The sequence below is a fragment of the Catharus ustulatus genome, chromosome 1 (genome assembly GCF_009819885.2).
Source record: "Catharus ustulatus isolate bCatUst1 chromosome 1, bCatUst1.pri.v2, whole genome shotgun sequence".
Lineage (NCBI taxonomy): Eukaryota > Metazoa > Chordata > Aves > Passeriformes > Turdidae > Catharus > Catharus ustulatus.
The window spans coordinates 91,894,694-91,922,444 of record NC_046221.1 but is presented as its reverse complement, the minus strand read 5'-3'; the positions used below and the strand labels follow the sequence as shown (position 1 = coordinate 91,922,444).

General features: G+C 39.1%; 1 protein-coding gene across 6 annotated transcripts in view; it reads right to left on the bottom strand.

The window, feature by feature from the left end:
• FHOD3 (formin homology 2 domain containing 3) overlaps positions 1–27,751 on the bottom strand; it is a 384,381-nt gene that overhangs the window by 146,805 nt on the left and 209,825 nt on the right. For all 6 annotated transcript variants that reach the window (XM_033076601.1, XM_033076348.1, XM_033076416.1 and 3 more), the window contains exon 6: positions 4,876–4,970. In XM_033076601.1, coding sequence (XP_032932492.1) covers positions 4,876–4,970 — 95 coding nt within the window. The remainder of the gene's footprint in view (positions 1–4,875; positions 4,971–27,751) is intronic.

The following is a 27,751-nucleotide window of genomic DNA, read 5'->3' as shown; positions in this document are numbered from 1 at the left end:
TTGGGTGAAAAATTTATTGAGGAAAAGATCAAGTTATGATATTCTCAACTTTGCTTATGTCTTCAGTGTAGCACAGACACAAATGACTTTTGGAGACTAATTTATGCAAGAATTTTGACTGAGTATTTACCTCCACACACCTTAAACGATTCATTTGTTTAAAAAAAAATAGATTTTTTTGTGAACAAGAGTATTATTTTTCTCAAAATTCTCCTGAAATGACTACCAACTACATGCCTTTAACCCGCCCCAGCACCATGTAGAAAAAGCAGCCCCTAATGGATTTATTTGAAGCCAGGTTGATGGGGCCCTGAGAGGCCACTTGGTCTAGTGGAAGGTGTGCCTGCATGTGGCAGAGGGAGCCTGGAACTAAATGATCTTATGAACCCTCCCAATGCAAACAAATTCTGTGGTTCTGTGATTCTATGACTTTCCTTTTGCAGTCAACAAATTTACTCACTAGAACTACATTGTTCTATCTGAATGTATTGGGTTTTGTTTTTTCTTTTGCTTTGAAATAGTTTTTTTTTGCTTCTTTCTGTCAGTTACATTTTTAAACGTTCAGAAAGTCATTTCTTCAATACCAAAGGAAGCAAAAGGTTCACACAAGGCACAGGGAACAACTTGATAGTTAAAGTTTGTAGTTAACTTCGCAATCTAGGACTCAGACAGAAGCAAAGTAGGAAAAAAAAAAATTAAAACAAGATGTGAGATAGGAATCTTTAATCAACCTCGTTGTATCAGCCTGGGTCCAGCATTCCACTCTGTCTTCTGAGGTTACCCAGCACCACTTTGAAAATGGATTATTTTCCACTGAAAACAATGCCAAAAAGGGGCTTTAGCTCCCCTGGGGGAAATTAGAACAGCCTGGATCATCAACTGGGAAAAAATAATCATTATCAGGAGCAGTCAAAAACAGGAGAAAAGGTGAAACTAGACTCAGATTTTGGACCACTTTATGCCTTAGAAGGGGCTTTGAAAACCAAGATGGATTGGCAAAAGCTTGTGGGTTTGTGATGCAAAGAAACATTTGCTTCTCTAGATATAAACGCCTATGTTTTTTCCGAGATGTTTGGTCCAGAAATGTACTTTTTGTAAACAGCCAATAGCTAGTTCTGCAGATCTAAAAGCACTGATGCACTAAAAGTATTGTACACTTTCTTTTACTAGGTCAGAGGAATCACCAACACATACAAAAGTTTTAATGTACATATACACACATGTATATATATAAAATCTTATACATCCCTACAGATGAGAAATACATTCTATGGACTTAATAAGGCATAATACATACATGTCTTTAACCTGGTGTTGCTTCTTTTTGGGTAAGAGAAATTTTCAAAGAGCCATCACCATTTACCTGCTGGTGATCAACCAAAGAGCTCCAGTGCCAACTGCCAGCATAAACAAATGCCTCAAGTCCATTTACAACCAGCCTAAATATATTTGCAATGTAACACGAAAACTTAATTCCAACTGCATGAGCAGTAACGCATAGATGGCAGAAATATTGAGAAAATGCTGAAATATTATCTCCCAGGCACCGTGAAGTTGAAATACAAGTGTTGCAGCATGTGGCCAGTTAAGGAATCACCCTTGAGAGGTTAGTTTAAAAAGAAAAAAAAAAAAAGATAAGAATGAAGGAGCAATTCTGAAAGCACTGTTAACTAGCATTCAATTGACTTCTAGTTTTGTCTTCTAAGAACCAAACTCTCTTGCACCAATGTCCCATGCTAGCACCAAATGCTAAAAGAAAACTTGGTTGACACTCATATTTCCTATTTACATAATTTGTAGGTTATATAAGATGATTAGAGCCTTGGCCCTGCTATAGCCCTCTTTTGCATGCCTGCAGCAGCTCACTGCTGACCTCAGTTATGTATTAAAGTTATCTGGAAGCCAACAGCATGTAACCATATACCCATAATTGAGCACATACTTGAATGCTTCGTCAAACAGGGAACCACTGATGAATTGCTGCCCATATAGCTAATGATGAGATAGTAGTTATGTACATTTACATTGGGATTATGCTGCCAATGTTCTATGCCAGGGATTTATCAGCCACTGATGACTGGAAAGCAGTCTACAGTCTTCACCCTGACACAGTTGATGCCTCTGAACTGGTACAATGATAACAGTGCCAGTGCAGTCACACCACTGGAATTTTAAGTGCCGCTGTAATAATTTTATTCAGAGAGATAATGGCACTAAAATTATGAACAACTTCTGATAATCCATCAATATAAACATTCATTGATACTCAAAGGGGTAAAACTGCAGCAGAATTTCCAACAGTATGGAATACAATGACAACAATCTGGGGAGGCTTTCAGTAAATTGTTTATAGTCCTTCTTTCGCATGAATTTAAACTTTTATTTCCCGTATCTTTCCCCCATCCCTATACAGAAGTATTGCTGGGTGCATAAAGTGATCTTGGAGCTGGGTACCAAAATCAGTTGCAGTGCTGAGCATGCCAGCCCCCAAGGTGCTCAGCTGAACCCGTGTGATGCAACAACCCACTGCTCTAAGTGAGCCAGGGTGACAGAGCCAGCAGCCCCTTGCAAACAGAGCATAGTAAGCAACAGTGAAGGGGCAAAACCACTACAGATTTTGATAAAAACAATACAAAATATCTGTGCAACAGATTCAACAATCTCCACTGCTAAGTATATTAAACCCAGTCAGAGCTTTTGAGAAGGCAAGAAACCATGTGTAACAGCTGTGGCAACGGAATAACTATATTCCTCCTGCATCCTATTAGAGGGATTTGTCCCAAGACTTAATTGGCAGTTTCACTATTCCTTTTTTTGCTCAGCAACGTTAACATATTTTTCATCATCTTTGCTGTGGAAAAGGCACCAGCATAGCAGGGTTGAAAATCAGACTGTAGGTGCATTGCAAATTCCAGGGCTTCATTTTTCACAGAGAGGCAAAACCACCCTTAAGTGAATAAAGCAGCTGTCCCACCACACTGACAGTGAGCCTGCCATACCTTCGGTTAACTTCTGGCACACAGACAGGGACTTAGATCTCCTCCAAGACAGTCGAAGAATAATGAAAAAGCAACTTTAATGCTACCTGAAACCAAACTATTCAAAGCACATTGCCTGCATTCCTCAGCTGCAGGCACTGAGCCAGGACATGGAGATAATCATTCAGGCTGGCCATGGGGGAGGGAGAAAGGAGCTTAAGGACCCAAAAGCTGAAGTACTTGGAGCAAGAAAATCTAGAAAGAATTTGATCTGCAAGGTAGCAATACACTCATGTTTCTCTCCCATTCCACTCCCATTATGTGCTTTAGAGAATTAAAATAGTCACGGATACGGCAGTATTTTTGTTCCTTTTTTGTTTTTTTATCTGTTCCATAGAAAATGAGGATCTACATGAAGCAAATGGTTTCTCTCTCATCTTGTATTGCTTTTCCACTGCTTTTAAATCCTCTGTTTCAAAAGGACAAATGGCCTAGCGTAAAACCTAGACAAGAATGGAACATTTTATACTGGGGAAAAGTTTATCTTTTCCCAATCATGAAGCTTGCCCTTTAACCCTAAGATTTGATAACCATAATTAACTTACTTTTACTTATGTACCAATATAGGTATGTCAACCCAAGATAAATGAGTTCTTTCAATAATGCAGCATCTGTTCTTTGACTTGACAATCTGCTGCAGCATTGAAGTTTGCACATTGTAGAAAAAAATCTAGTTAAAAAAGGACCCCTCCTGGGACATTGAACTCTTTCTCCTTGTGTTGTGAGAGCTCTCAGAGGAAAAGAGGAGAGCAGCAGCCTCTCTATGTCATTGCAGTATCCAACAGCAACTTTCTGTGACTCAGACACTTGAAAAATTCCTGGAAATTTCTTAGTAACTATAATTATGGATCAAACTCCACCAATTACAGCAATTTTTGAGTTGTAAACAAAGACTACCATACTCTGTTCTAGCTATTGTGTCATACATACCTATATATGTATAAGTCTGCATGGTAAGAGCAACAGTAGCCCTTGGCAGGCCTTAATAAGCTTTCTAAAGCTTACTAAGAGAGCCAACAGCCTGGAGAAGGGTATGTTTGTGGGTTTACCCAGCCTATGGCAGGCCAAGATAGCAGGTCAGTAGAATCTGTGCTCTGATTTTCAAATTCCAGCAAAGATGGCCTTAAAAGTAGACTGTGCACTATATAAATCACTATTCCACTGGAGAAGACCTACCCAAGCTGCATATATTCCAGCTTTCAGCTCTTGTCTCGATATGAAGGGACCAACAAAGAATACCCTGCAGTTAGGTACCAGATTTTGCCTTCTGGGGCTCTCCAGGCAAAAGTAGACAACATTAGGAAGCATTTCTTTACTGAGAGGGTGGGCAAACATTGGAAGATGATTACTGGAGAGGTGGGCAAGTCCCAAACCCTGTCAGTGTTTCAGAAGTATTTGAACAACACAAATACTGTCAAGTATTTGGTCTAGATGATTGTTGTAGGTGACTTCCAACTGAACTTGCGTATTCTAGTTTAAGGAGGTCACTGAACTGTCCTCCCCCAGTGCTCAACAGAGCTGAGCAATGTAGAATGGTGAGTAAAGTGGTTCTAGAGAATGCCTTGGGAATTGCAAGTACAAAACCAAAAAATTTTCTCTGTGGTCAAGTGCAATGGCAGCACAGACAGTAATGAGAGCATCTTTACTTTTAAGAGCAGAGTATTAAAACAGTAGAAAAGAAGAAACAGCTCAGTTTGACCTGATTTTCACGCAGAATATTATGGAATATTTTAGAGCCTAACACACAGTCTAATTATACCTTAAAAGAATAAAATAAATAAAATGCATTTAAAAAAACACCAAAACCATATAAAATGAGAATTTTTGAGAGTCTTACCTTTGAGCCAATAAGCGTGTACAGCCATTGGATGGTTTCATTATGATTTATCACTCCATTCATGCCATCGACATAAAGCATTATCTGGCCCAAAGCTATTGCAAAGAAAAGGGAGAAAATATAATCAGAGCTGGTGGACATTTTTTATAATTCTAAGCATTGCTGACAATTTTCTCTAAGCAGGGTTTACCAGAGATGTGGGGAGCACAACTAATGAAAGATATATTGGGCAAGATTGTGCTGGATGAAATCCTGGGAAACTGCACTAACTTTACTGACTTAATCTGAAAATATAAGTGTGAATTTCATCCGGATACAAGCTCAAACACTTGTTCCTTCTAAGAAGATGCCATATTTTACACTCTCAAAATATGCAAACAGTACTCTACACACTGCTTACTGTCACACTGGTTCCTTCAGCTACAGTACTTTATATATTGTGAGCCAAGACTTTCACCATTTGTTTCAGCACATAATGTTTGGAATTAGAATATTTGGACTGACAGTTTCATTGAATTCCAGTGATATGAAATTAAATCTGGGCAATTAACATCAGTAAGGGCATCAACTATTCACTACTGCACAGTGCTCTCTTGAAAATAATTTTACATTTTAGTGAGAAAATACAAAAATCAGAGCATGGTTATAACAAAGAAGCATCTTTATTAATTTATCCTAAACCTTTTACAACAGGATTACAAAATATGCTAGTAAAATATTTTGTAACAGTAATTCCATAGTTTGCAATCCTTATAGCATGAGACTTTCGAGAGTCAACAACTATTAAGCCTCTTCTGACTGATAAGGACAGACATTTTTGTAAGGATTATGAAAAGTGAATTAGTACAATTCATCTATCATCTTCAAAAGTTTCCACTGTTAGATCTTCTGCTTTATAGCAGGAGATCAAAGCACAGTGGGATGAAAAAGAAATCACTGATGTAACACCTTTTAGCACAGGCTGTTGGTGTAACAACTCAATTATTTAATGCACAGCCCAATGAGCCCCTAGTACACAGGTTTATGGGGGAAAAAAGGCAAAAAAAAACACCCACAGGGTATGGAAAATTATGACACTATTAATCTTCCAAACACATTATGAATATTTGCTAACTTTTGCACAGGTTGTGCACAGCACAACCGTGAGGGCAGATTTTCAAAGATATGAATGCTGAGCAAGCATTTAGGTACCCTTATAGCCAAATAGCTAACAGTATTTTTCACACCATGTCCACCTCTTTCCTTTGGTCCAGTTGGTCAATTTACAGTTAAAAACCTGAGGTACTATTTTTACATACTTATATTATTTATCTAATCTGTCACACTAAGCTAGAAGGAAAGTCACACTCAATGAATACCACCCAATCAATGACGACTGAGAAAAAACAAGTAAGAGAGCTCTGGCACAGAGATAACACATCTCTTAGGCAGGCATTGCCACTGGGTTATGCCAGGCACTCTCTGCTCCTCCTCTCCAGGAAGCAATCAGTCACCACCCTCTGAGGACAGGTCTCTTAGGTGAATAAGATCAGGTGGGAGGGACACAGGCCTAAGTGTTATGGTAAAATAAAAGGTGTAAGTCAGCCAGTAAAAAGAGATATGAATTACACTGCCTGAATAAATGGCTGCTTTGAAGCGTTCCATTGCAGGTAGAGGAAATGCTACTATCCCAGCAGTAATCAGAGAAAGTTCTTAATTCTTGTTTTTGCTTCCTTTCAATGCTAAAATATTTGGCACTGGATCAGGATGAGATCCAGTCATGATAAGGTCAACAAATCCATTTTTTCCTCCTTGCAAACTCTTTGATTGGGGGTGAAAGGCTTTAATTTGAATTTGAAACAAATGTGAAACAAATTTTTCTGTTGCAGCATGTTTTTCAAATTAATATAGAAATCAAAGAAAACAAAAAGTTTACTTTAAAAAAAACATGTACACAATACAAAACTACTCCACTGCTTATACTTAAGACTAATTAGACAGGATGCCTAAGTGAGATCTGGCATGCATTTGTTTTCAGCCTTTTATATGTGACTCTTCATAACAGCAATATGTTAAGGGAAATTAGACCTTAGAAAGAAGCAAAAAATGCGTTTTAGGGATTCTTGAAAACACAATTAAAAAAACACTCCTATTGCTGCTTAAACTTGTGGCCAGTAATTTTCACAGGGCAAGGAACGACAAACAATGCCATGAAATGACCAAGATGAAAACAGTTGTGTATCCACATCCAAGTCACATCTCCAGTAGTTATCTGCCACACATGAAGCTCTCAGCTGCTGCCAAACCTTGGTGTGGACCTTCATATTGTTATTTCCTGTCCTCAGGGGTCAGAAAAATGAGACAAGATGGGTATGGTTAAGGAGAAATCTGTTTTCATTAAAAGGTGGAGTAACATAAGGAGAATCTGTATACTTCGTACAAAGATGAAGCCCCATAAATTCTTAGGAAAAGAAGGCCATATGAAGACCTAAAAGAAGGACATCAAATGTCTGTGCTGGGGAAGAAAAGGTATTTCCTTTACCATAACCACACCACACAGCAAAAATGGAAGACACCACCAAAAACACCAGTAGGAGCAGGCTGGTGGACTGGAGGTCCTTGGGCCCTCCCAGGCCTTGGGTCTGGCTGAGTAAGACAGCAAACAGCAGTTTGGCACTAAATGGAGACTGACAGAGGACATTTTACATTCTCTGAAGCTTTTCTGTCCAGCTGCTATCTCGACTCCCAGCCCATGACTGCACCCTGCTGAAATGGCAGTGTCTGAAGTGCAAGTTCCACGCACCCAGTGTGCCCACACCAACATCCAGGGCCCCACTGAGGGAGGGTAGCATCATCTGCAAGGCAGGTCGGAAGGCAAGTCTAGCTCAAAATAATGAAAATTCACATTGGTATGGGCCTTTAATCACACTTTTCTTTTTCCTTTACCCAAAAATGAGGAGGTTATTTAATCCATTTAATCCCATCCCTCAGCTAACTGGAATTCTTCTTGGAAGTATATCAACAACCTACTTGTATTAGGAAAGTTTACTATTGTGTAACAAGGGGCTGGGAGAGGGGAGTTGAGACACGAAGCAGACCTAATTTGGAATTTCTTTGTTCCCACTACCCTTGTCAAACCCTTAATCTTATGTGAAAGTAGTGTGTGACTTTACCCATGGCTATTTTCAAGTGGAAAATTGCTGGATTTCTTAGGAAAGGCTTAGGCTAGAAAAGGACAGACAGCCAGAAAGCTCAGAGATTTCTGTGAAGTAAGAGGTTTAAGAAAGCCTCTAAAAACTTGTTACTATTGGCAGTGATACTCTCCTGGGATATAAAGTTAACAGGACCAAAGAGGAAAAGCTCTAGCACAAAACATCATCACAATGAACATCACTTTAAGTTAAAGTCTGTTTTTCCCACCCAGACTGGAAAAAGTTTCAAAGCTGTTCCTTGCCCACACATGCACCTGCTCTTTTAGTCTGCTCTGCTTCCATTTTTCAACAAGACTGACTTAGAGAAAACAAAACCACTGAATGAGCAGAAAACCTATTTTCTTACAAACTCCAATGAGTCAAACCCCTACTCATGTCAAGCATTACGACAGGGATGCATCTTGTGATTGCATTTGTTTCCATCAGAATAAGCAAATGTACAGCGTGAAGCAGGCCAAAGACAGACCTTATCACTGCAGGTTTCAGCTCCTGAGAAAGCTTCTGGCCCAAATTCATCAGGCAATTCACACCCAGCAGCTGTGGTGCACGTCATGTACTGCGTACACCTACAGGCAGGTATGCACAACAGACAGAACAGGGAAGAAGAACCAGCTGCTAAAATTCATCTTTTCATTGCTAGCTAAAATCTTATCTTCAGTGAGAAATCGAGGGTCTGTGTGATTGCATTCATTCCATTTGAAAACTGACTGCTAGTTTGGGCCTGGGCACCAAAAAGGCGTATTCCAGCAAAGCAAACATCTGATGAAGAAAAACTCTATGTCTAGTGAAGGATCCCAGGAAGAAGATAATACAGTTACCTAATATACTACTACAAAGAACTAGGTGGTATTTCTGAAAAAAACAACCATACCTCAAACTTCTTTCTTCGTGTTTCCTCATTAGAGAGAGGCAAGACCCCAGCTACCAAGTGGGACCATCTTGAACACAAAATCTCCAACTCAGCTCAACCCCCACGGGCTGGATGTCAGGAGCTGCTACTTTTGTTTGTAGCACATTCTCACCATGCTTGCATGCATACCCTCAGATCAGAGATTACTACCTCTATAATATCCAAAGATATTTACAGTAATTTCACGACTATAAAGCACACCCTTTTGACTAAAATTTTGATCGAAATCCGGAAGTGCGCCTTATAATCCAGTGCACCTTATATATGGACAAAGTTTGGAAATTTGCCAACCCAGAAGTGCGAGCCACGAGCCGTGGCAGCCGCGGGAGCCAAGCTGCGCACCACACTGAGCCGCACCAGCCGGCACCGGGGGTGGGCGGGAGTGCCGGGGCCCGCGGCACAAGGAGGGCGCCTGGGGCTGCATTTAAAGGCTACACCAATCTGTGAAAAATGTTTGCAAATTGAGCACCTGCCAGTAAACCCCTCAATTACGCAATTCCATTATTAATTTGTTACTTTGTTGTGCACGGATCCCCGCTGCAAAAAAAAAAAGTGCTCCTTATAGTCCAGTGCACCTTATATATGGAGAAAGTTCGGAAATTTGCCGACACCTGGAAGTGCGCCTTATAATCTGGTGTGCCTTATAGTCGTGAAATTACTGTAATTTCCCTGATGAAAAATCAGTATTCAATACAACTTCTGTACCATCCAGCTACTTGAAAATTAGCAAAATCACAGCAGAGCTCCTTCTTGTATGAGTGACATCAGATAAAACAGATGACCTGGACTCTCCACTGTTTCTGAAAATGATCTTACAAAGCAACAGTATAGCAAACCTCATGACTCACACTGAGTCCATAGAACTAGGACCACCTAAAATTTGTACATATGGTGCTTGGTTTCGATTTTTTCCTCTCTTACCATTTGTATATGCTGGTTTCAGCTTCAGTGAAAAATCTGCTATTTATAGATCTATTCCAATTTCTTTGTTGAAGTTATATGCAATGTCATCTAGAAGCTAAAACCAATCTTGCTCCTGGCCACATATGCATGAATAATTTGTTTCTTATCAAAGTTTTTTTAAATCCCAACTATTTTCTTAATTTTGCATTTTTGTCCTCTGTCCATTTCTTCTTTCTGTTATAACACACAACATGGTTGAAACAGGCTAAGAAATTAATTTTCTGAACTCCCATATTAGCCATGGGTTGAAATTCTTTTAAACAAGAACTGAACTATCTCAGAAAAATCACATTGCAGAACTAATGCTATGAACCAAAGCTGCTAAAACAGTTCTGAATAGATGGCAATGTATTAAGTTGCTATTATGCTTCAGAAGTTCTTATGCTGGACAACATTGCTGTAAACTCCAACTTTTAGTCTTGGGCACTTTGGGAATGTCTGCAAACTAGCTCCAGACCTAAAATATTATTCAAAGTTCAAATCTTTTGCAGAGTCAGTACGTTTCCAGATCAAACTTAATATTCCTTTTTCCCTCCGTCTACTTTATAGAAAATACATTGAGACACCACAAGTCTACCACCACAGAAACATCCTACAGAGGAATTTTCTCCTCTCTGTGTTTCCTCCACCACACTTTTTCTCTGGTGTTTTTGCCTTTAAAACAGGACACAGCAAAGCCAAAGGGGATACAGCACCTTTTATCAGCTGACATGTTTCATCAAAAGCTGATCCTTTATACACACCATGAAACACCTGTGGCAGTGCATAGTCCCCACCAGAGCCAAAGCAGCTCTTCTTCGAGTATTTCTTTTGTGCTGTTTTAAAAAATTTACTTGGGTGCAAAGAATGGACTCTCACTTGTAGTAGTAGAAGTACTTGTAGTAGTTGAACTACTGAAAGCCTTTTTATATGAACTGAAACCTGGCTTACATATATGAATTATAAAGATTTGCATGATTAGTCATACTTGTTTTAATCATTATTTTATGTCACAGCACTGAATGTTTAAATGCACAATGTTCTAGCATGTTTTGCAAGATTTATAACAGCTTATATAGTAATAGCTATAAACATATATAGCAATAGCTAAAAACATTTCCTCATGAAGAAGAAATACGTAATTAAAATACTTTATTACTGAGTGAATAAATATAGCTGAGAATTGGACTGCTATTTTGCAAGCTGATTAAAAGCATGGAAGAATGAAAAAAAGAGAAAGAAACAAGACAAAAGGAAAAATTAAGGAAGAAAGAAGACAGGAGAAAGGGCAAAAAAAAAACAGAAGAAAAAATGAAAAGTTGACTAGATGGTTTTAAAAGATGCTTACTCATCCTCGGTGCTTCATGAAGCAAAATATATTTGGAAAAAGAGATGTAGCCTGTAATTAGATGGTAGCCTGTAATTAAGATGACATATATGCAGATACAGAGCTGAATTAAGGCAGCTGCTTCTTAATGGAGTCAATACTGGCTGTAACACTGAATAATGTTCATCTAATATATATATGAAGTTACATATTTTTCTTAAGAATTGAGATTTTTTTGAGTTTTAAAGCATTTTCCAAGGAGACTTCCTCATTGGCCCTCAGAACCTAAATTCAGAGGGAGCAGGACATGATGAGATTGCCAGATATTCTTGTGAAGGTGAGCTATTCTGCAAAGCATCATAACACAGCAGGACATTGCCCAGGCAAATACTGAAGACTTATCTCAAATGGACTTACCTCATCTCCCAGCTATGGACCCTTGCACTGAGTACTGATGCTGCAGCCAGTGAGAAGTGGTTTGGTTTTAAAGCAGAAATTAGGATCTGTTTCAGGATTAGGTGTCTCATCTTTAAATGTATCTTAAACTTTTAATACTGGATTTATCATGCTAGAGGCTGCCTAGCCCAACCTGTTGCTCAAATTAGCGAAATCCAGAGCAGGTTTTTCAAGACTCTGTCCATTTGGGTGTTGAATATAGCTCCAGGTAGCTGATCAGCCCTCTGGGCAACCTGTGCCACTGCTCACCCTCACAGGATTTTTTAATTAATTTTTAAAGTTTAAATTAAATTTCCTGTTTTTCAGCTACTGTCCATGGCAGGCCTCTTGTCCTTTTATTGTGGACCTCTGAAGTCTGGCTCCATTTTTACTCTCCCAGTGATATATTCAGTCCCTTTTGTAACACTGAAATTGAGTTAAACTGAATGTAAACTGAAGATTAATGCATAGTCAAGAAGCAAAAACTACACATTAAGCAAAAAGTATCAAAAAAAAAAAGTAGCCCAAATTTATGATTAAATTAGGGAAATTTAATGAGCATCCCAAGTTAAGAAGTGATGCCTTAGCTCTTCTATTTGAGAGCTGATTAAGTAATTTAGTCTGGCAATGTGCTAGATGTGATGGATTTCAAGGCCTTTCCCTCTCCATTAATCATCATGAACATAAGCCTTCTGTCTGTGTAAACAATACTAATCCTGACTTTGAAGGTACAAAGAGGGAAACACAAACCAACCTTTGCAGAATGGAAAAGATAATTTCTGCAGCTTCCTTTCTTGAGCTCCTCAGATACCTATTTACCCTGCACAAAGAAAGGTCCTGCAGGTGCAAGCTGTCTTTTATCAATCATTATCAATTACATACAGCACATCAGTTTGGAATTCCAGCATCTGCTTTACATGCCAAAAACCCAAGTTTTGAGAATGAACTCAGCTTTTGATCTGGGAAACACTGTAGAGTAAGGAATGGGTTCAGAAGAAAATGCAAGCAGGACTCAGTTTCAGCAAAAAACACAAGTTATTTTGATTCTTGGACTCTGTGTGCCGTTGCACCTGGGGCAAAGAAAGTAAGAGAGAATACATAGATTTTTTTTTTTTTCTTTTTCTGTTATATATCAGCAGGATCTTTGCTGATTGCAAGTAGACTCTTTTGCCAGTCACTACGGAAAAAAGAACACTTTTGGGGTTCCTGCTTTCTCAGGCAAGTAAAGAGGTGTAGCACAGCTGGGCTATTTAACAAATGGACTAACACTAGAGCAGAGAAAGGACATATGGTAGGGTAAAAGCGTCCACATACCAAACATTTTTCATCATCAACAAACAGTATTTCTTCTTAGCACAACTGTAAACCTTACAAAATAAAACCTGTGGTTTTGAAGTGAGCAAGTGATACATTCTCACTGACAGCTTTTTCCCCTGTTTCTCTTGGGAGGAGGAAGCCACATTTCTTAGTATTTTTTTTTTTTCCTAAAAATAAAGAAGATTCTAAGGAAAGCAGAATGGGAGAAATCAACAATCCCAAGCATTACTGTATTTCTCTTATTACAGGAATATCTTACTACATTTCTATCATTTAATAATTTATAATATTAATATTTCTGTACAATTCTTACTACAGTTATTTACGACTATAAGACGCACCCTTTTGGCTAAAATTTTCCCCCGAACCCGGAAGTGCGCCTTATAGTCCGGTGTGCCTTATATAATGGACAAAGTTGTGAAATTTGCCAAACTGAAGTGTGAGCCGCAATGGGGGGGTGGTGCCATGGGAGCACCGAGTTGCGAGGGGGGGCGGGAGCGGGCGGCCACGGCCGGCAGGAGCCACGCAGGGAGGGAGGGAGCTGCCACTGGCTCCGGCCCAGGCGGAACAAGAAGCCGGGTGGTGCCGCCTCGGGTGCGGGGGCGAGGGGAATGAGAAGCCGGGCAGTGCCAGCCCCGGCCCAGGCGTGGGGGGAATGAGAAGTGCAAGCCCACTACAGCCCTGAGCCGAGCAGAGCCTGCCCAGTGGCGGCATCAGGGCAGCGGCAGCGCGGCGCGAGCCCGCCAGCATCGGGGCAGTGGCAGTGTGGCCCAGGCAACTGGGAGAAAGCGGCGGCAGCGGCAACGCAGCCCGGGCGGCTGGGGGAAAGCACGGTGGCGGTAGCGGTGCTGCCCGGGCAGTTGGGGGAAAGCCGCCGGCATCAGGGCAGCAACGCCGCAGGGGAAAAGCCTGGGGGGGCACAGGCCTCCCAGAGCAGCCTGTGGCTCCCAGAGCGCCAGGGGAGTGTGGGGCTCCCGGTGCGGCACGGGGCACCCGGAGTGCTGGGGCAGTGTGGGACTCCCGGAGCTGCATGGGGCTGCCAGAGCACCGGGGCAGCACGGGGATGGAGGGAGCGGGCTGCCGCAGAAGTCGCGAGCTGCGACTGCCCCGAGCCCTGCCTCGCCAGCCAGCACCAGGTGCAGGTGGGAGTGCCGGGGCCCGTGGCACGGGGAGGGTGCTTGGGGCTGCGTTTAAAAGCTACGCCAATCTGTGAAAAATGTTTGCAAATTGAGCGCCTGCCAGTAAACTCCGCGATCATGCAATTCCATTACTAATTTCTTACTTTGTAGTGCACGGATCCACGCTGTAAAAAAAAAAAAAGTGCTCCTTATAGTCCAGTGCACCTTATGGTCGTGAAATTACTGTAGATAAATACCTTCTTGTATTGTATTCTTCTTATTAGAGGAATAGAAGAATAAAAAACAAGACAACTGTGCCAGCTGAAATTTCAAACATTGCCCAGCTCCATCAGCAGAGTCTTTGTAAAGCATAATATTGATCAATGATTTCTTGCTGTCATGCAGCAACAAGGTGATGCTAACATGAGAGCTAGTGTTCCCCTAGACAGCAGTTCTTTGTTTTCTAAGCTCAACTTCATTCTCTGAGGTCCAGCCCTGGGCAGGTAAACATGGGCTCAGTTTGGCATGCTGGGATAGCAGCATTGCAATTATTGTGGTAGCTAAATACACTTAAGCAAGTGTTTGGCAGAGAGGCTTACAGAGAGTTGCAATGATTTCCAGGGGCACGTAAATATACCTCTGCTACTCCCATGCAGCAGCCTGTCTCCAAAATTCATGTACTGTGACATTCACTCAATAAGCCTGGACCTCATAAAAGGAGGAATAGAAAAACAGAAAAGCAATGAAAGAAAGATGAATGAAAACCACTGAAAACAGTAATCCTACCACTGGTGTTTAACATCACTTCTCACAGAGGGTTTTGCAAGAAACAAAGTGTGCTGCTCAGGAAGCCATCCAATTTTGAGTTAAATTCAAACACTGTTTATTCTAGCCATTAGCATAAGGTATTTTTGGGGAATACCAGGGAAGAGATGCACTAAGAATAAAAATACAAGTTCACTTCTCCAGTTAGTTACTTCAAATAAAGTTGTTTTCTTAGTTCTCACATAGTTCCTTCACCTGGAGGTGTATTTCAAACACAGCTCCCTCTTCTTCTAATGTGAGGTACCACATGTGAAAAGCACAATAAAAAAGATTATTTTAAGAAGCACTACAAAACACTTTACGTAGAATCGCTTTTGTCATTTCTTGTTGCTTACGTGACAACAGGTACATGATTTTAGACAAGTCCAAAAGTTCCTCTAAAGGGATACGTTGGCTTTCATCATGCCAGCAGACAGGAATGCAACAAGTGAACACACAGCACATATGTATTAAGATCATTCCAGGGCACTTGAGTAGTGTTTGAAATGTTAGTGTCAAAAAAAGGCAGAGAAGTTCTGCTTCTTAGAATTATGCTTTTTAATATAAAATTGAAATTTCTTCAATGCTTTTATTATCTTGAAATCAACTGATTTAAAGAGCACTGTAGAGCAACATAGGAAGTCATATTTTTTCTTAACTATATTCCAGATCATCCAAATAAAAGTTGAATAAAAGTTTTCTCCCCTGCTCAAGAAGGACTGACTCAAGGGCAGAAATCAGTAGGATAAATAAGAACTCACTGTGCTTTAAATTCAGCAACTAAATCAAAATATTTCCTAAGCAAAGTGGGAGAGGAAAATGTCTATTCAAAGCAAAGACAAGAAGTAAGGTTTTCTCACAGCATCCCAGCCTTCTCAGCATACTGTGTTGGCTAAAAATGAACCAAACCAAACAGCCTGAAAATAAAAGCTGTTTGAATCAAGATCTGTCTTTTATCTCCTGAGGGATAGATCCCAATATCCAATGATTTTAAGGAAAAGGATGCATCTATCACTTTTTATTCATTTACCTGTCTTAAAATATATCTTTCTAATTTTCTTTATTGTAATTATACCATGACAGATGCTGAAACTAAATTCCTGATATACTTCTCAGATATTTATTGCTCTTCAGCATGCTCAGCCTGTCTCTAATGTTTCAGATAGACCCCACCCTGCAGTAATGTGCATGCCATTAAAGAATTCACTTTCATGTCTTGAATTTATGCTTGTTAGGGCAAATTAATGAAAGACTCTATTCTTTAAGTACTGGCTAAACAAAGCCAAAGTCAGCACTAGAAAGCAAACCAATACAACACTTCATTAAATGTGCTTTTTATTTCTCTTTTCTTTCAAGTATTTCTGCTGCTATGTGAAATTTAGGGTTATACAGTCTCCTTTCAAATCTCACAGTAAAGAATGTGGTCAAGTCACAAGTTCATATCTCCCATTTAAAGTGGACTTCCCATGAGAAAGGTGCAGGGAAGAGACATAATTACAAATCCTTTTAAGTACAGAGCTCACACTCTTCCAAAATATTGACTGAAAATGCTGTTTTGTATCCCTGTTCATTCATATCAGATAATGAGCAGATTCCTTCCAAATTAACTGTAATTCTCTTCTAATCCCTCTATTCTTTTTTTCTTCCCCTTCAGCACAGTGATAGTGAGAACTCCTTTGAATTCTGAATCCCACCCTATTATAGCAATTCTTAAAGAGAAACATAATGAAATCATCAGTGTCATGCTCAGACTTTTTTTCTCTCTGACTCAATAGGCGGACAGGTAAGTACAATGCATACCGGTCCTTTTTTTTTTTCCCTTCTCAAAATTCACAGTTGACATTTACAAATTTTTTTTAAATTCTAATTTCTGATTGACAAAAAGACAGAATAGAGAATCTCTGCTTTTAACTTTATTTCCTTAGCATATAAAAACATTAATAAAATGGATTCAAGAAGAAAAAGAAAATATTTGGGGGCATAAGGTTCTTTTGACCAAAGAATGTAAGGTCTGTCACTGGTAACCAGTTGTCATCTATGTAGTGGCAGGGAGAGAGAGTTGTGTAAAAGCTGAATATGAAGATGAAGGTGGTGGCTTTATTCAGGTTTCACCATCTACATTTCTTATTTATCAGTAACCCTGCAAATGAGAAATACAGTTGAACAATCATATTTTATTTATAAAGAATATTTTTGGGTGGTATTATTCATTCTGTTGATTATTCTATGATTCAGTGACCACAGCATTATTGGTAATCCTCATATGAACCAAGTGTGTTTCTGTGGCTGTATTATTGGTCAGCACCCCCTTGGTAGGAGTTACATAGTATGGGTTATAGGATCCCAGGATAACAACACTGAAGAAGATGGTGCAGATACAGTTTGGAGACAGGAGTGTTTTACAGCTCCTTGTGCTAGTTTGGAGCAAGGTTGCTGAGCTCTGCTCTATGAGCAATAACATCAGGCTCCACATGGAAGCAGCTAAATTACTTCCAGACCCAAAGCAGTCCTGGAAGTATCACGGACACTTCTGCACAACACTTCTCCAGTAAGTGATGTGGACTGAACCCAAACCATCTGTGCATAACTGGTGTAGAAGGCTATGCATCTATGGAATAATTAGTCCACAAACAAGACAAATCTGTCATGGGCAATTAGCTGTTTCTGGGTACTTAGAAAGAAGTTAAAAGACCATTAGGTAGACAAAATTAAAGCACTTCAAACTTCAAGAAATACCAGAGTTAAGATTCCTGCAGAAAGCTTTGTTCAGCCTACTTGGTGCACAAAGTTAGCTATGTCAAAATCAATTTCAAGAAACATTATTCCTGAGTTTTAGAATACTTCCTCATTCAAAGCAAGTGCTGGAAAGCACTGTCTAGAAAGCACTCTCTCACTGTGTGGTCCTAGGAATTTTTTAGTGCAAACCTGCTGTGAGGACAGAATATTTCATTTCCTGCAGGATGATGTTCATCAATACAGTGAGTGCTTCACAGTTCTGAATACTTTTTCTGCATAGCACATTGATGAGGTAAAGAAACTATTCTGTGCTGCAGAGAAGTTGGGACTTCCACTAGCTCTGGATGTCAGGTCTGAGAAACCTGATAATCTGATTTGTATTTGAGAATACCTTTCGGTATAATAGTATTCTGAGTTATTTACAGCTCTGAGCAGTACAGTCTCAGATTGGCCCCCCAGAAAACAATGAACACACTTTGACAGGGAACATAATGCTACTTTCTGACGAGCTGAACTGAAATTAATTGCCTAGCAACTACAATACATACTAAGACTGTGGCAGAGGTTCAGTTAAAACGTCTCTTCCCCTATGTCAGTAACCTTAAAATGTGTAGCACCACCATCTCTTTTCTCTTGAACTTTGAGCAGCCTTATTTCTGGTGTCTAGAAAACTTGGCTTTATAAACATGCTAATCCTTTAAGAGCTGGACTCGATGATCCTTGTGGGTATCTTCAAACTCAGAATATTCTGTGTGATCTGCTTTTTTGTTATATTGGTTTGCTTTGATTTTAAAGAAAAAAAAAGAAAAGGTGTGTGTAAAAGAATACCTCATCATACTCATCATGCATAAGTGGAATGAAACTGTGAGGTTCATCACACTGGGTTTTGCCATTTAATTTAACAGAACAAATACTTCTCCCATTAACTTTTTACACACACTCTAAAGCAACAAACAAATCTACAAGCTACCTCTGGTTTATGATAGAAGTCACATTGGCAGAAGTTGCTTCACCAGACATGATTTTAAAAGTTCAGGACATCATTACAACAATACTTAGAGCTTGAAGAAGCAAGAATTATTTCAGGTGGACAGTAATTCCTATGACATACCTAAAAGTGCTCGGCAGATCAGCTTTGATACCGCTGAGCTTCCACAAAACACCACCAACCATCTATCATGCACAGCTTTGTCATCCTCCAATCTATCCTCTGGATTTAGGACACCTTCTCTCTTTATTCATGTTTCTCAACAGCAACACTGATAACATGTCACAAAATGCCAAAATTTTCTCATTACCCTTCTGAACTTTAAGAGAATGATGAGTATCCGGTTGCTCTACACAACCAATTCTGGCAAGTGCAGATTATGAGCTAGAGAGAGACCCAGACCTCTGATCTGCTCTACAGCACTGTTCCTCAAGGCTGCTGCTCTGCTGTCTCCCACTTGTCCTGGATGGGCATCTTTAGCTCCAAGCATCTACTCAAAATACATCTCACCTCCTTTTGGGGTTGGTGTCCTTATAGCTGGGAGAATGTTGCTAACAATCTGATCATTGTTACCATCCAGAACAAGCTGTTTAACAAAAGATTGTTAAACAAAACCGGGTAAATTACTTGCTTGTGAAATGAAATGGGTGTACACTGTTTTCAGCCTTCCTGCTCTTCATAAAATGATGCCTACTTTCTCTAGAATTGTTACTTTTATTTCATAGTTGCAACTGGGAATTAGTTTTCATTAATCTCATTCCTTCTGACTGCTCAAGGCCAAAGGATTGTTTTTCACTTTTCATACAGTACAAATAATGGAAAAGTGAAAAAATAATTAAAATCCCTGAGCTGTTCTATTGGTGGAACTAAAAAATATTCCTTTTGATTCACTGCTTGATCTACAGAAATTTATGCTAGCACAAAGTGTAAAAGCAACAGAAAAGCTTGAAAGCCAGTAATTCACATTTTTCAGGCGAATAGAAGAAAAAATAAAAGTAAACAATAGTTATCAGCTAAATGAGGACAGCTGCTTGCTACTGTGTAAGAAAATTTCAGAGCTCTACAAAATCAATGCTACAGTACTATAGCTGATATAAACCTGTAAAAACTTATTTCACAATTACTGCATAATAAATGGCACTAAACTGTTTCACATCTTCATAATAAAGTATTCAGACTCCAAAATACCACTCTGTGTGAAACTTTGAGAGCTCCATTTTTGCATATCAATTTGGGAAAACGGTTCTAAGTTGGTTACATAAATAGCTTGCCTATAATGCATCCAATCCAAGAGACCTGACAAAAAGAAATAAAATATGAAGTGATGAGAGAAAGAATCAACATTTCTGGTACAAGCACTAAAAAAATAAAGTCTATTCTTTCCCACCTCCCTTAATTTAATTTCAAGTTTAACATACAGAAAGGCTCAGAGCCAGAATGCTTATCCAAACTACATAAATCTCTAGGCAAGCTCCCCATACTATATGGTCTTGTCCCCATAAAACCTTGCAATTCTTCCTAATGGCACTTTCCAGCAGGAAAAACTAGTAGAGAGCTATCTTTTCTCACCAAATCTCTGATCAATCTTTTCCTACCATATCTTTCCTTAGAAGAATGGATCTCCTTTCCTGCAATATGTTTATTAAATGAAACGGAAATGGAAACAAGCCCCCAAACCCAAAGCAAACCCTATAGCAACTGGGTGCCCCACACTGCTGCTGAGGCGGCCTCTGAGAAAAACCCAATTAATTTCCTTATTCCCTTCCTGAATTCCTAAGCAGGGTCAAAGGGAGGCAACACCATTTACCACCACACAACCCATTTCAGACAGCTGGTCCAGCTAATAATGTAAACATAGTAACACCTTGGAAAGGTCAATCAGAAGAATGGTAGCATTAGCAAAGCAATTAATTTTGGGTTGACCATGCATATTTCCCTCTCACTTGATTCTCCTCCCTTCCTTCCCCCACCTTCTAGAAGGAAACATAAGGAGGAATTTTCACTCATCTGAACAGAAATTTTCAAAAGGTGAGAGATGGGATTTTCTTGAACCTTGAAAATGCCTTATTTTCTTGGGATGATTTCCAGCACAATATTTTATTTATCTGTTGCCAAAAGAAACACGTTTTAGTTTTCTCATTAGTCAAATGGCTTTAAGAACACACTTGAGGGAAATGATCCAACTAACCAAACAAATAAAATCTTTCCCTGCACTTCACGTGCTCCATGAAAAGGGGACAGTTCATGGAATCAGCACCTGCAGAGCTAACTGTTCAACCTGAGGTGTGTTTACTATCTCCTTAACAATCCTCATTCATAAATACACACGGAAAAGATGTAGATCCTCTTCATCTATCTATTGCTCTATCATTCCATTGTTTTTCACTAAAGTGAAATTCAAAGAAAAGGAACAAAAAAGTTCTAAACTCATGAGATTCAACGGTGTCCTTTCATTTCTCTGAGGGTTTAATTACATGGCATTTCATAAAGCTGGAGAGCAAAATGTAAACCAGAGACAGAGCAAGGCACCAGAGTCCCAGGTGTATTTCCAAGGTCACACTGAGCTTGCCTGCCCTCTGAGCCCTCAAGAGCTATAAAGCTGAAATCAGATACTACTGCATTTACCTCCTGTCTTCTTTCACCACCTTTTTTTCTTAAATCTAGACTGCCAACTTTAACAAGCCTTCTATATGCATCACACACCATACACATTCCTCATCTAATTGACATGAAGGATATGGAGCTTATAGAGAAGGAAGAACTAAAAGACTAGCTATGTAGTATAGTATCTGTTTGTAGAGATGCCATGGTGCTTTCCTGTTGTAGCTTTTGTACTGTGTGTTTCCTTACACAACCACACACAAACACTCCAGATCTAGCAAGACTAGTCAGGACCCATATAAAGAATTGTGCCTTCCAAATAGCGTAATATTTTCCGTTTAGTTTTCCAAACTCACATACATTACACCTACAATTTCGATTAAGCAAATAAATTTCAGAGATCAGGAAGGTCAGGAAGTATTCAAATGCAGATTAAATGCATTATGCAGTGTAAATTTCTTCTTCCAGGTCACTTCTATAGTCCAGCAATGCTTTTTATTCTCCCTGAATTGTGCATTAACACATTTGGGTATATTTAAAAGCACATATCCTTGCTTTTAAAAATACAACATGTTTACAGGTGCATATTTGCAGATAAAAATATTTAACTGTATGTATCTGAATTCACACGACCCTGTCTCAAAATTCTTACAGTATCGTAAAAAATTGGCCACTTCATGATACATGCTTTCATATGTGTATAATTAGTTTTTAAAAGGATTGGTGTTTATTTGTACAAAAACTTTCAAATAATGTTTAAAAAGCCCAGACATTCACAGTGGTTTCACAATTCTATTTTTACAACAAAATGCATGCTATAAACAACAGATAACAGCATCTTGTTTAAGGCCCAAGATAATGATGTACGTGGAAAGAAAAGATGATGTTTCACACCACTTTCACCACCAGTTCCTACTGGAATATTATTTCAATGCCTGCAGAGGAAGAACCCAAAAAGCTTAAAAAAATTCCTAAATGCCCCTTCATTGAAGTAGAAATATTCTTCCCTTTTAAACATTTTTCTCTTTTCTTCATTTTAAAACCAAATGAAGGCATATGAAAACATGTGAGCAACATCTGTAATTTCTCATTTTAAAGAGGTCTAAATAAGATAACATGACATACCAAGTAATGACTGCTTGTTACAGTCTGCAGGACTTACCAGCACTCAGTGCTGGAAAGCAGGACTTTGTGTTATGTGACCTGTCTCATTCAGGAAGCCTGGCAGAACAGATGGTAACATGAGCACAGCACTAATAACACAATTTTAATTCCATGGTAATTTACTCTGGGGTGGTATTTTTATGTGCAATATAAAGGTCTGAGGTAGAGAATCAGCTGTCATTTTTACAAGTCACTTTTTGCTTAAGGGGACCCAAGACTGTTAGACAACAGCTTTATTTTGAAATCAAAAATTTAGTAATTCTGACAGACAGAACACCAACCATACATATAACCTTGGAGAAGTAGTCCTACAACTCTCCAGACAGTACAATGCTAACTGCACTATGCTAAGAAACAAAACCATACTGAAAAAAGTTAGGAACCAATGGACTCTGCACTGTATTAGGAATATCCACAGGAGAACAACACCTCTGATTCTTAGGAGGCAAACTCAAAGCAGTTCAAACCTGAAGGAGCAGAATGGGTTAGCCATGGTAATAATGATGGTAAGAAGGGAATTTTGCTTTCTTTCCTAGTCAACATCTGTAATGCATTAAAGGGCTTCACTCTCCTTGGATTTTGCATCTCAAAAACCTGAGTAGAAATGGATTCAAAATAATGGGTGTCAATTTTTCTTTGCCTTGAGCAATGAGATTCTATTCAATACCATTGCTCCTGAAAAGAGTTAGATGTCAAATAAAATGGAACCTGTTGTAATCTGTGTCTCATAACATGAATAACTTAATCTGATAACAGAATGCAAACAATCTTAATCCTGTTTCACATATGAGTACTTAGAAAAAGGTATATTAATTCCTGAGGATATCTACTACCCACCTCTCTGATGCACTCTAATACAAATATTATGAATTGTGCCACTCTTTTGAAAGCATTTACTAGTTCACTGGCTTTTTTTAGATGAATTCTACACTTTGTTCCCAGCAGTCATCTCTCAAAATATCAGTTGGCTTTAGGTACCTAAGTGATTCTCTGGCTTCTCTCCTGAAACATATGAATAAAAACTGGCCTTTCCTCTTCATGCTTTTCTTGAGCAGTCTATTCTAGGGAATTTACCTTCTTTATTTAGCTAAGTGTGCAGTGTTGAAAAGCATAAATACTTCATCTCTATTCCATTTTCCAAAGAAGAGATGAAAAATATTAGCTTAGACTTTCTTCCCTTTCTCTATCCAGTCTCTAATAAAACCTGTGGTATCTTCTGAGAAATAAGTCCAGGAACACAGTGACAGCCCACACAGCCTTAATATGAGCACCTCCCTAAGATGCTCTAAGGTCCCCTCAGAATCTCTTCTTCTCCAGACTGAACAACCCAAGCTCTCTCAGCCTGTCTGCATAGGAGAGGTGTTCCAGCCCTATGAGTATCCTCCCGGCCCTACTTTGAACTCACTTCATCAGGTCAACAACTTTCTAGTGTTGAGGGCTCCAGAACTGGATGCAGTACTCCAGGCGAGGTCTCATGAGTGCAGAGTGAAGGGGCAGAATCATCTCTGTTGACCTTTTGGCCACACTCCTTTTGATGCAGACCAGGACATGCTTGGCTCTCTGGGTTGTGAGCACACATTGCCAGGTGGTGTTGAGTGTGTTTTCTATGCATATCTGGCAGAATACTGTGAATATATAACCTTGCCTACAAACTCTAACACAAAAACAAACAAACAAACAAACAAACAAAAAAGAATATAATAGCACAAGGTTTCATAGATGGTCAGATTGAAACAGTTGGAGTCAAAAGTGCCTTACTTGAAATGAATCCCCAAGCCAGTAACAGCAGAAAGAAACCAAAGTTGTCTCGTTCAGCTGGAGGAAGAATTTCCACTCTGAAATAGCTAATGCCATCACTGGAAGATGATTTCTCCCACCCATTCAAGGGAGACACTTAAATTTGTACTGTTGCAGCTGTTTATGCAAGGTCATGAATAAATGGATCAAGAACTGAAAGAATTTCAGACCTAATAAATGAATAGGAAACCTAGACCAATGGAGGGGATTGTGTGGAATATGGGAACAGAGAACAATCATGCAAAAGGACAGGGTGGGAATGACATTTTGTTCTGCTCTTTTGGAACAGTGAATTAATGCTTTCCCTATGTTCTTCCAGCTAGAGTAGAGGAAGCAGAGGCTGTCTTTTAATTGACAGACATATTTAATAGCCCACACTGTTGCAAAGAGATGCCAAAGGAAAGTTTAATGCCTGTTACAGTGGAAATATTGCTTTGTAAAAGCAAAGTTGTCTCTATGATTTTGATTTGCTGGATCTTATCTGCTGGCAGTAATGATGATGTAAAGAAGATGCGAATCATCAAGAAGAGGAAATTAAAAACTGAAATTTTCTTTTCTTTGACTAAAAGCACTCTGAATTTCATTTGACTGGAAAAATAGGACAAAAAAAAATAGAGAGAGAATTTCCAAAAATATAGCATGCAATGTTCTTCATTAGCAGGAAGAAGAATATAGATTTAAAATTCTTTCAAGTTATTAGCTAGTGCATATAAAAAAGGCCTCAAACGCAATGTGGTTCTCGTCATGAACACAAGTATTGGGGAAAAACCAGAAATGCCAAACCAAAATATCAACCACTCTATTTAGAGAAATCATAGTCCTATGTATTATATATAAAGTATATAATCAGACATCTATTGGAATTTTACAATGTACAGTAATGTGTTTGTGTTCTCACAGGATAACACAGCAATCTGCTGTTTCAATCTACAGACTTTTTTAAAAAAACTTATAAATAAACATGAAAGAACACAATTGAAAAATGAGTTCTTCAGCTAAAGCAGCACTGTATTGTCCTGATTATTTTTAACTTCAGAACATTTACATAAAAAAAGCTCTTGTGTTTTGTGGTTTCTTTTGAAAAGAAAAGTGGCCAGTAAATGTCAATATAACATGCAGGGAAAATAAAGATTACTTTTTCAATATGAACATATTTATCAAGATTGCTGTGTTTCTGTTTGCTTGAACATTACAAGTGATAGGAAAACAAATGTGGAAGACTTGGAAAACTCTTATTTTAATTACAGTAATTTCATGATTATAAGCCACACCATTTTGACTAAAATTTTTGTCCGAACCCGGAAGTGCGGCTTATAATGAGGTGTGGCTTATAATCATGACATTCTGGACCAAATTTGTGTTTTAAACACATGCCAAGAGTTAACTACTATTCATGTCAGTACAATAAACAAAAGCACAATCAAGTCTACCAGATCTTAACCTAGTTTGAAATAAAACTTTGTAAATTACTGCTGGTAAGAACCATCCTGGTTTACAATACTTAAAGGTAGAACTGTGGGACTTGGTCATGATGCACACACCTCATGCCTGTGTGCTGAAGCAGTTCTTTTAAGGGATATTTGCAACCAGAAGAAACAATATTTCTTGCACCGTCACCTTATAAGGAGCAGCAACCTGCTAATGTTTTAATTCCACAGCAATCTGTTTATGTTTTAACTACAAGTTCAAGTTTGGAGTTATGTCATTAGCAGTCAATCTTCTCTATGCTGCTTGGTCTTTTGACTGCAGAGTAAAACTTGGAAATATTATACCTCTTCAATGCAGAATTTTTTCTGAAAATGCAGAGAATCTAGTACATTTAATTTTTAATAATTCAGTGTTATGTAAGTCTATCTTACAACTTAAAGCATTGGTGTTCATCATTCTTTCCCTTAGTTATGCAGACAAAAACTGCTGCTGAAAACACATGCTGGGAAAACCAGTAGCCTAGCTATAAATACGTATCCCTGGAGCTTACTTTCACCCTAATTCATACATATGTTTAAATCAAAGGCCAACATCATTACTGCCATGGCCCTCCATAGGTTTCAGGAGAAATAAAATTTTAAGGCACTGTGTCAGAGCCCATGTACTGATTAAAGTGCAGAAGTTGTGCTCAAGTAGTGACCATTTCCCCTGGATCCACTATGATTTGGTGCACAACTCTTCACAATAAAGAGTAGAGTAGTCACAACACCCCTCTGTTTCCCTGACAACTGCAAGTGCAGAACAGGGCAAGAGCCCATAAATCAAAGAGAGAATATGTGTTGCCTTATTCACACTGACCACATATCCAGAAATTTCAGATTCTTGAGAGTGACTGTTAGTTATTCTGCGTGTACTCATGAAGTAGTTGAGCATTTCACATTTTATCCATACAGCTTATCAGGAATAAGGAGCTTCAGTCTCTCAAGTTCACACTGCTTTCCTGGCCCAAATATATCATACACAACCATCTATCTATCCATCCATCTATCCATCCATCTATCTATCTTGTACCTGATGCCAAATGCCAGTAGTGAAATATTTTAGGATAGAAAAAAGCTCAAGCAGAAGTCCCGGTCTTTTCTTTTTTTTTTTTTTTTTTTTTTTTTTTTTTTTTTTTTTTCTGACACAACCTTTGCAAGGAGATGCACCTAGGAACAGCCCTCTGTGGATAACCACAGCCAAATATCTGTCTGGTTGTAACCAAGAAATGTATTCTGATACACATCTGGAAGAAGTCTATCAATACTTCCACTACAAGTTAGCTCACATGAAGTTCTAAAACCACAGAGGACAGAGGTCGCTTAAGGTCAGTGGTTGATTACTGTGGTCAAATGAAATATCATATAATGAGTGCAGGGCATGACTATCTGAAATTCACTCACACAGGCATTCAAAAGGGGTTTTCTCAGCACTGTCTGGGAAACAATCCAAGAGAGGACTCCATGAACACCTGTAGTACTTTCTCAAATCTACAGGCAGGACTAGGTTTTTCTAATCTATCAGCATTTTAAGAGCCTTGAATAGCTCTGGACTAAGTACAATTGTATAGGAGGACTAAATCTGAAATGCCTGTGAGAAAAAGCTTAGGAGAGTTTAGCTGTTTTACATGCACTCAATAATAATAGATTTGGCACCAGCTGTGCAGGCTTACAAGGTATTTTCCAACAAGACTGTTAAACCCCAAGTCTAGAGCAGGCTGTGGCTGAGCTGCCCCTGTCCATGGTACTCAACCAACAAGCTCTGGGCCAACACAGGTCACTGTGTGCAATGACATTGGGTTTGAGTGGCACATCCAACCACTCTGGTTGTCAGGTTTGGAAGACACGTACTACAGTTTTGTTGGCATAGTCTAGTGAATAGGATTCAGGCTTGCTCTTCTGAAAGACCTACTCAGATCTTCCTTCAACTGAGGCAATGAGGCTAAAACCCCCTTGAAATAACAATTCTGCCATCTGTGAATGACAGTCATGGAAAGCAACCAAGCCCAGCTTTTGACAATGCATGGCTTTGGGTACCATTTAGTTCCAGTGGAACACAGTACAGAACACAGGACTTTTT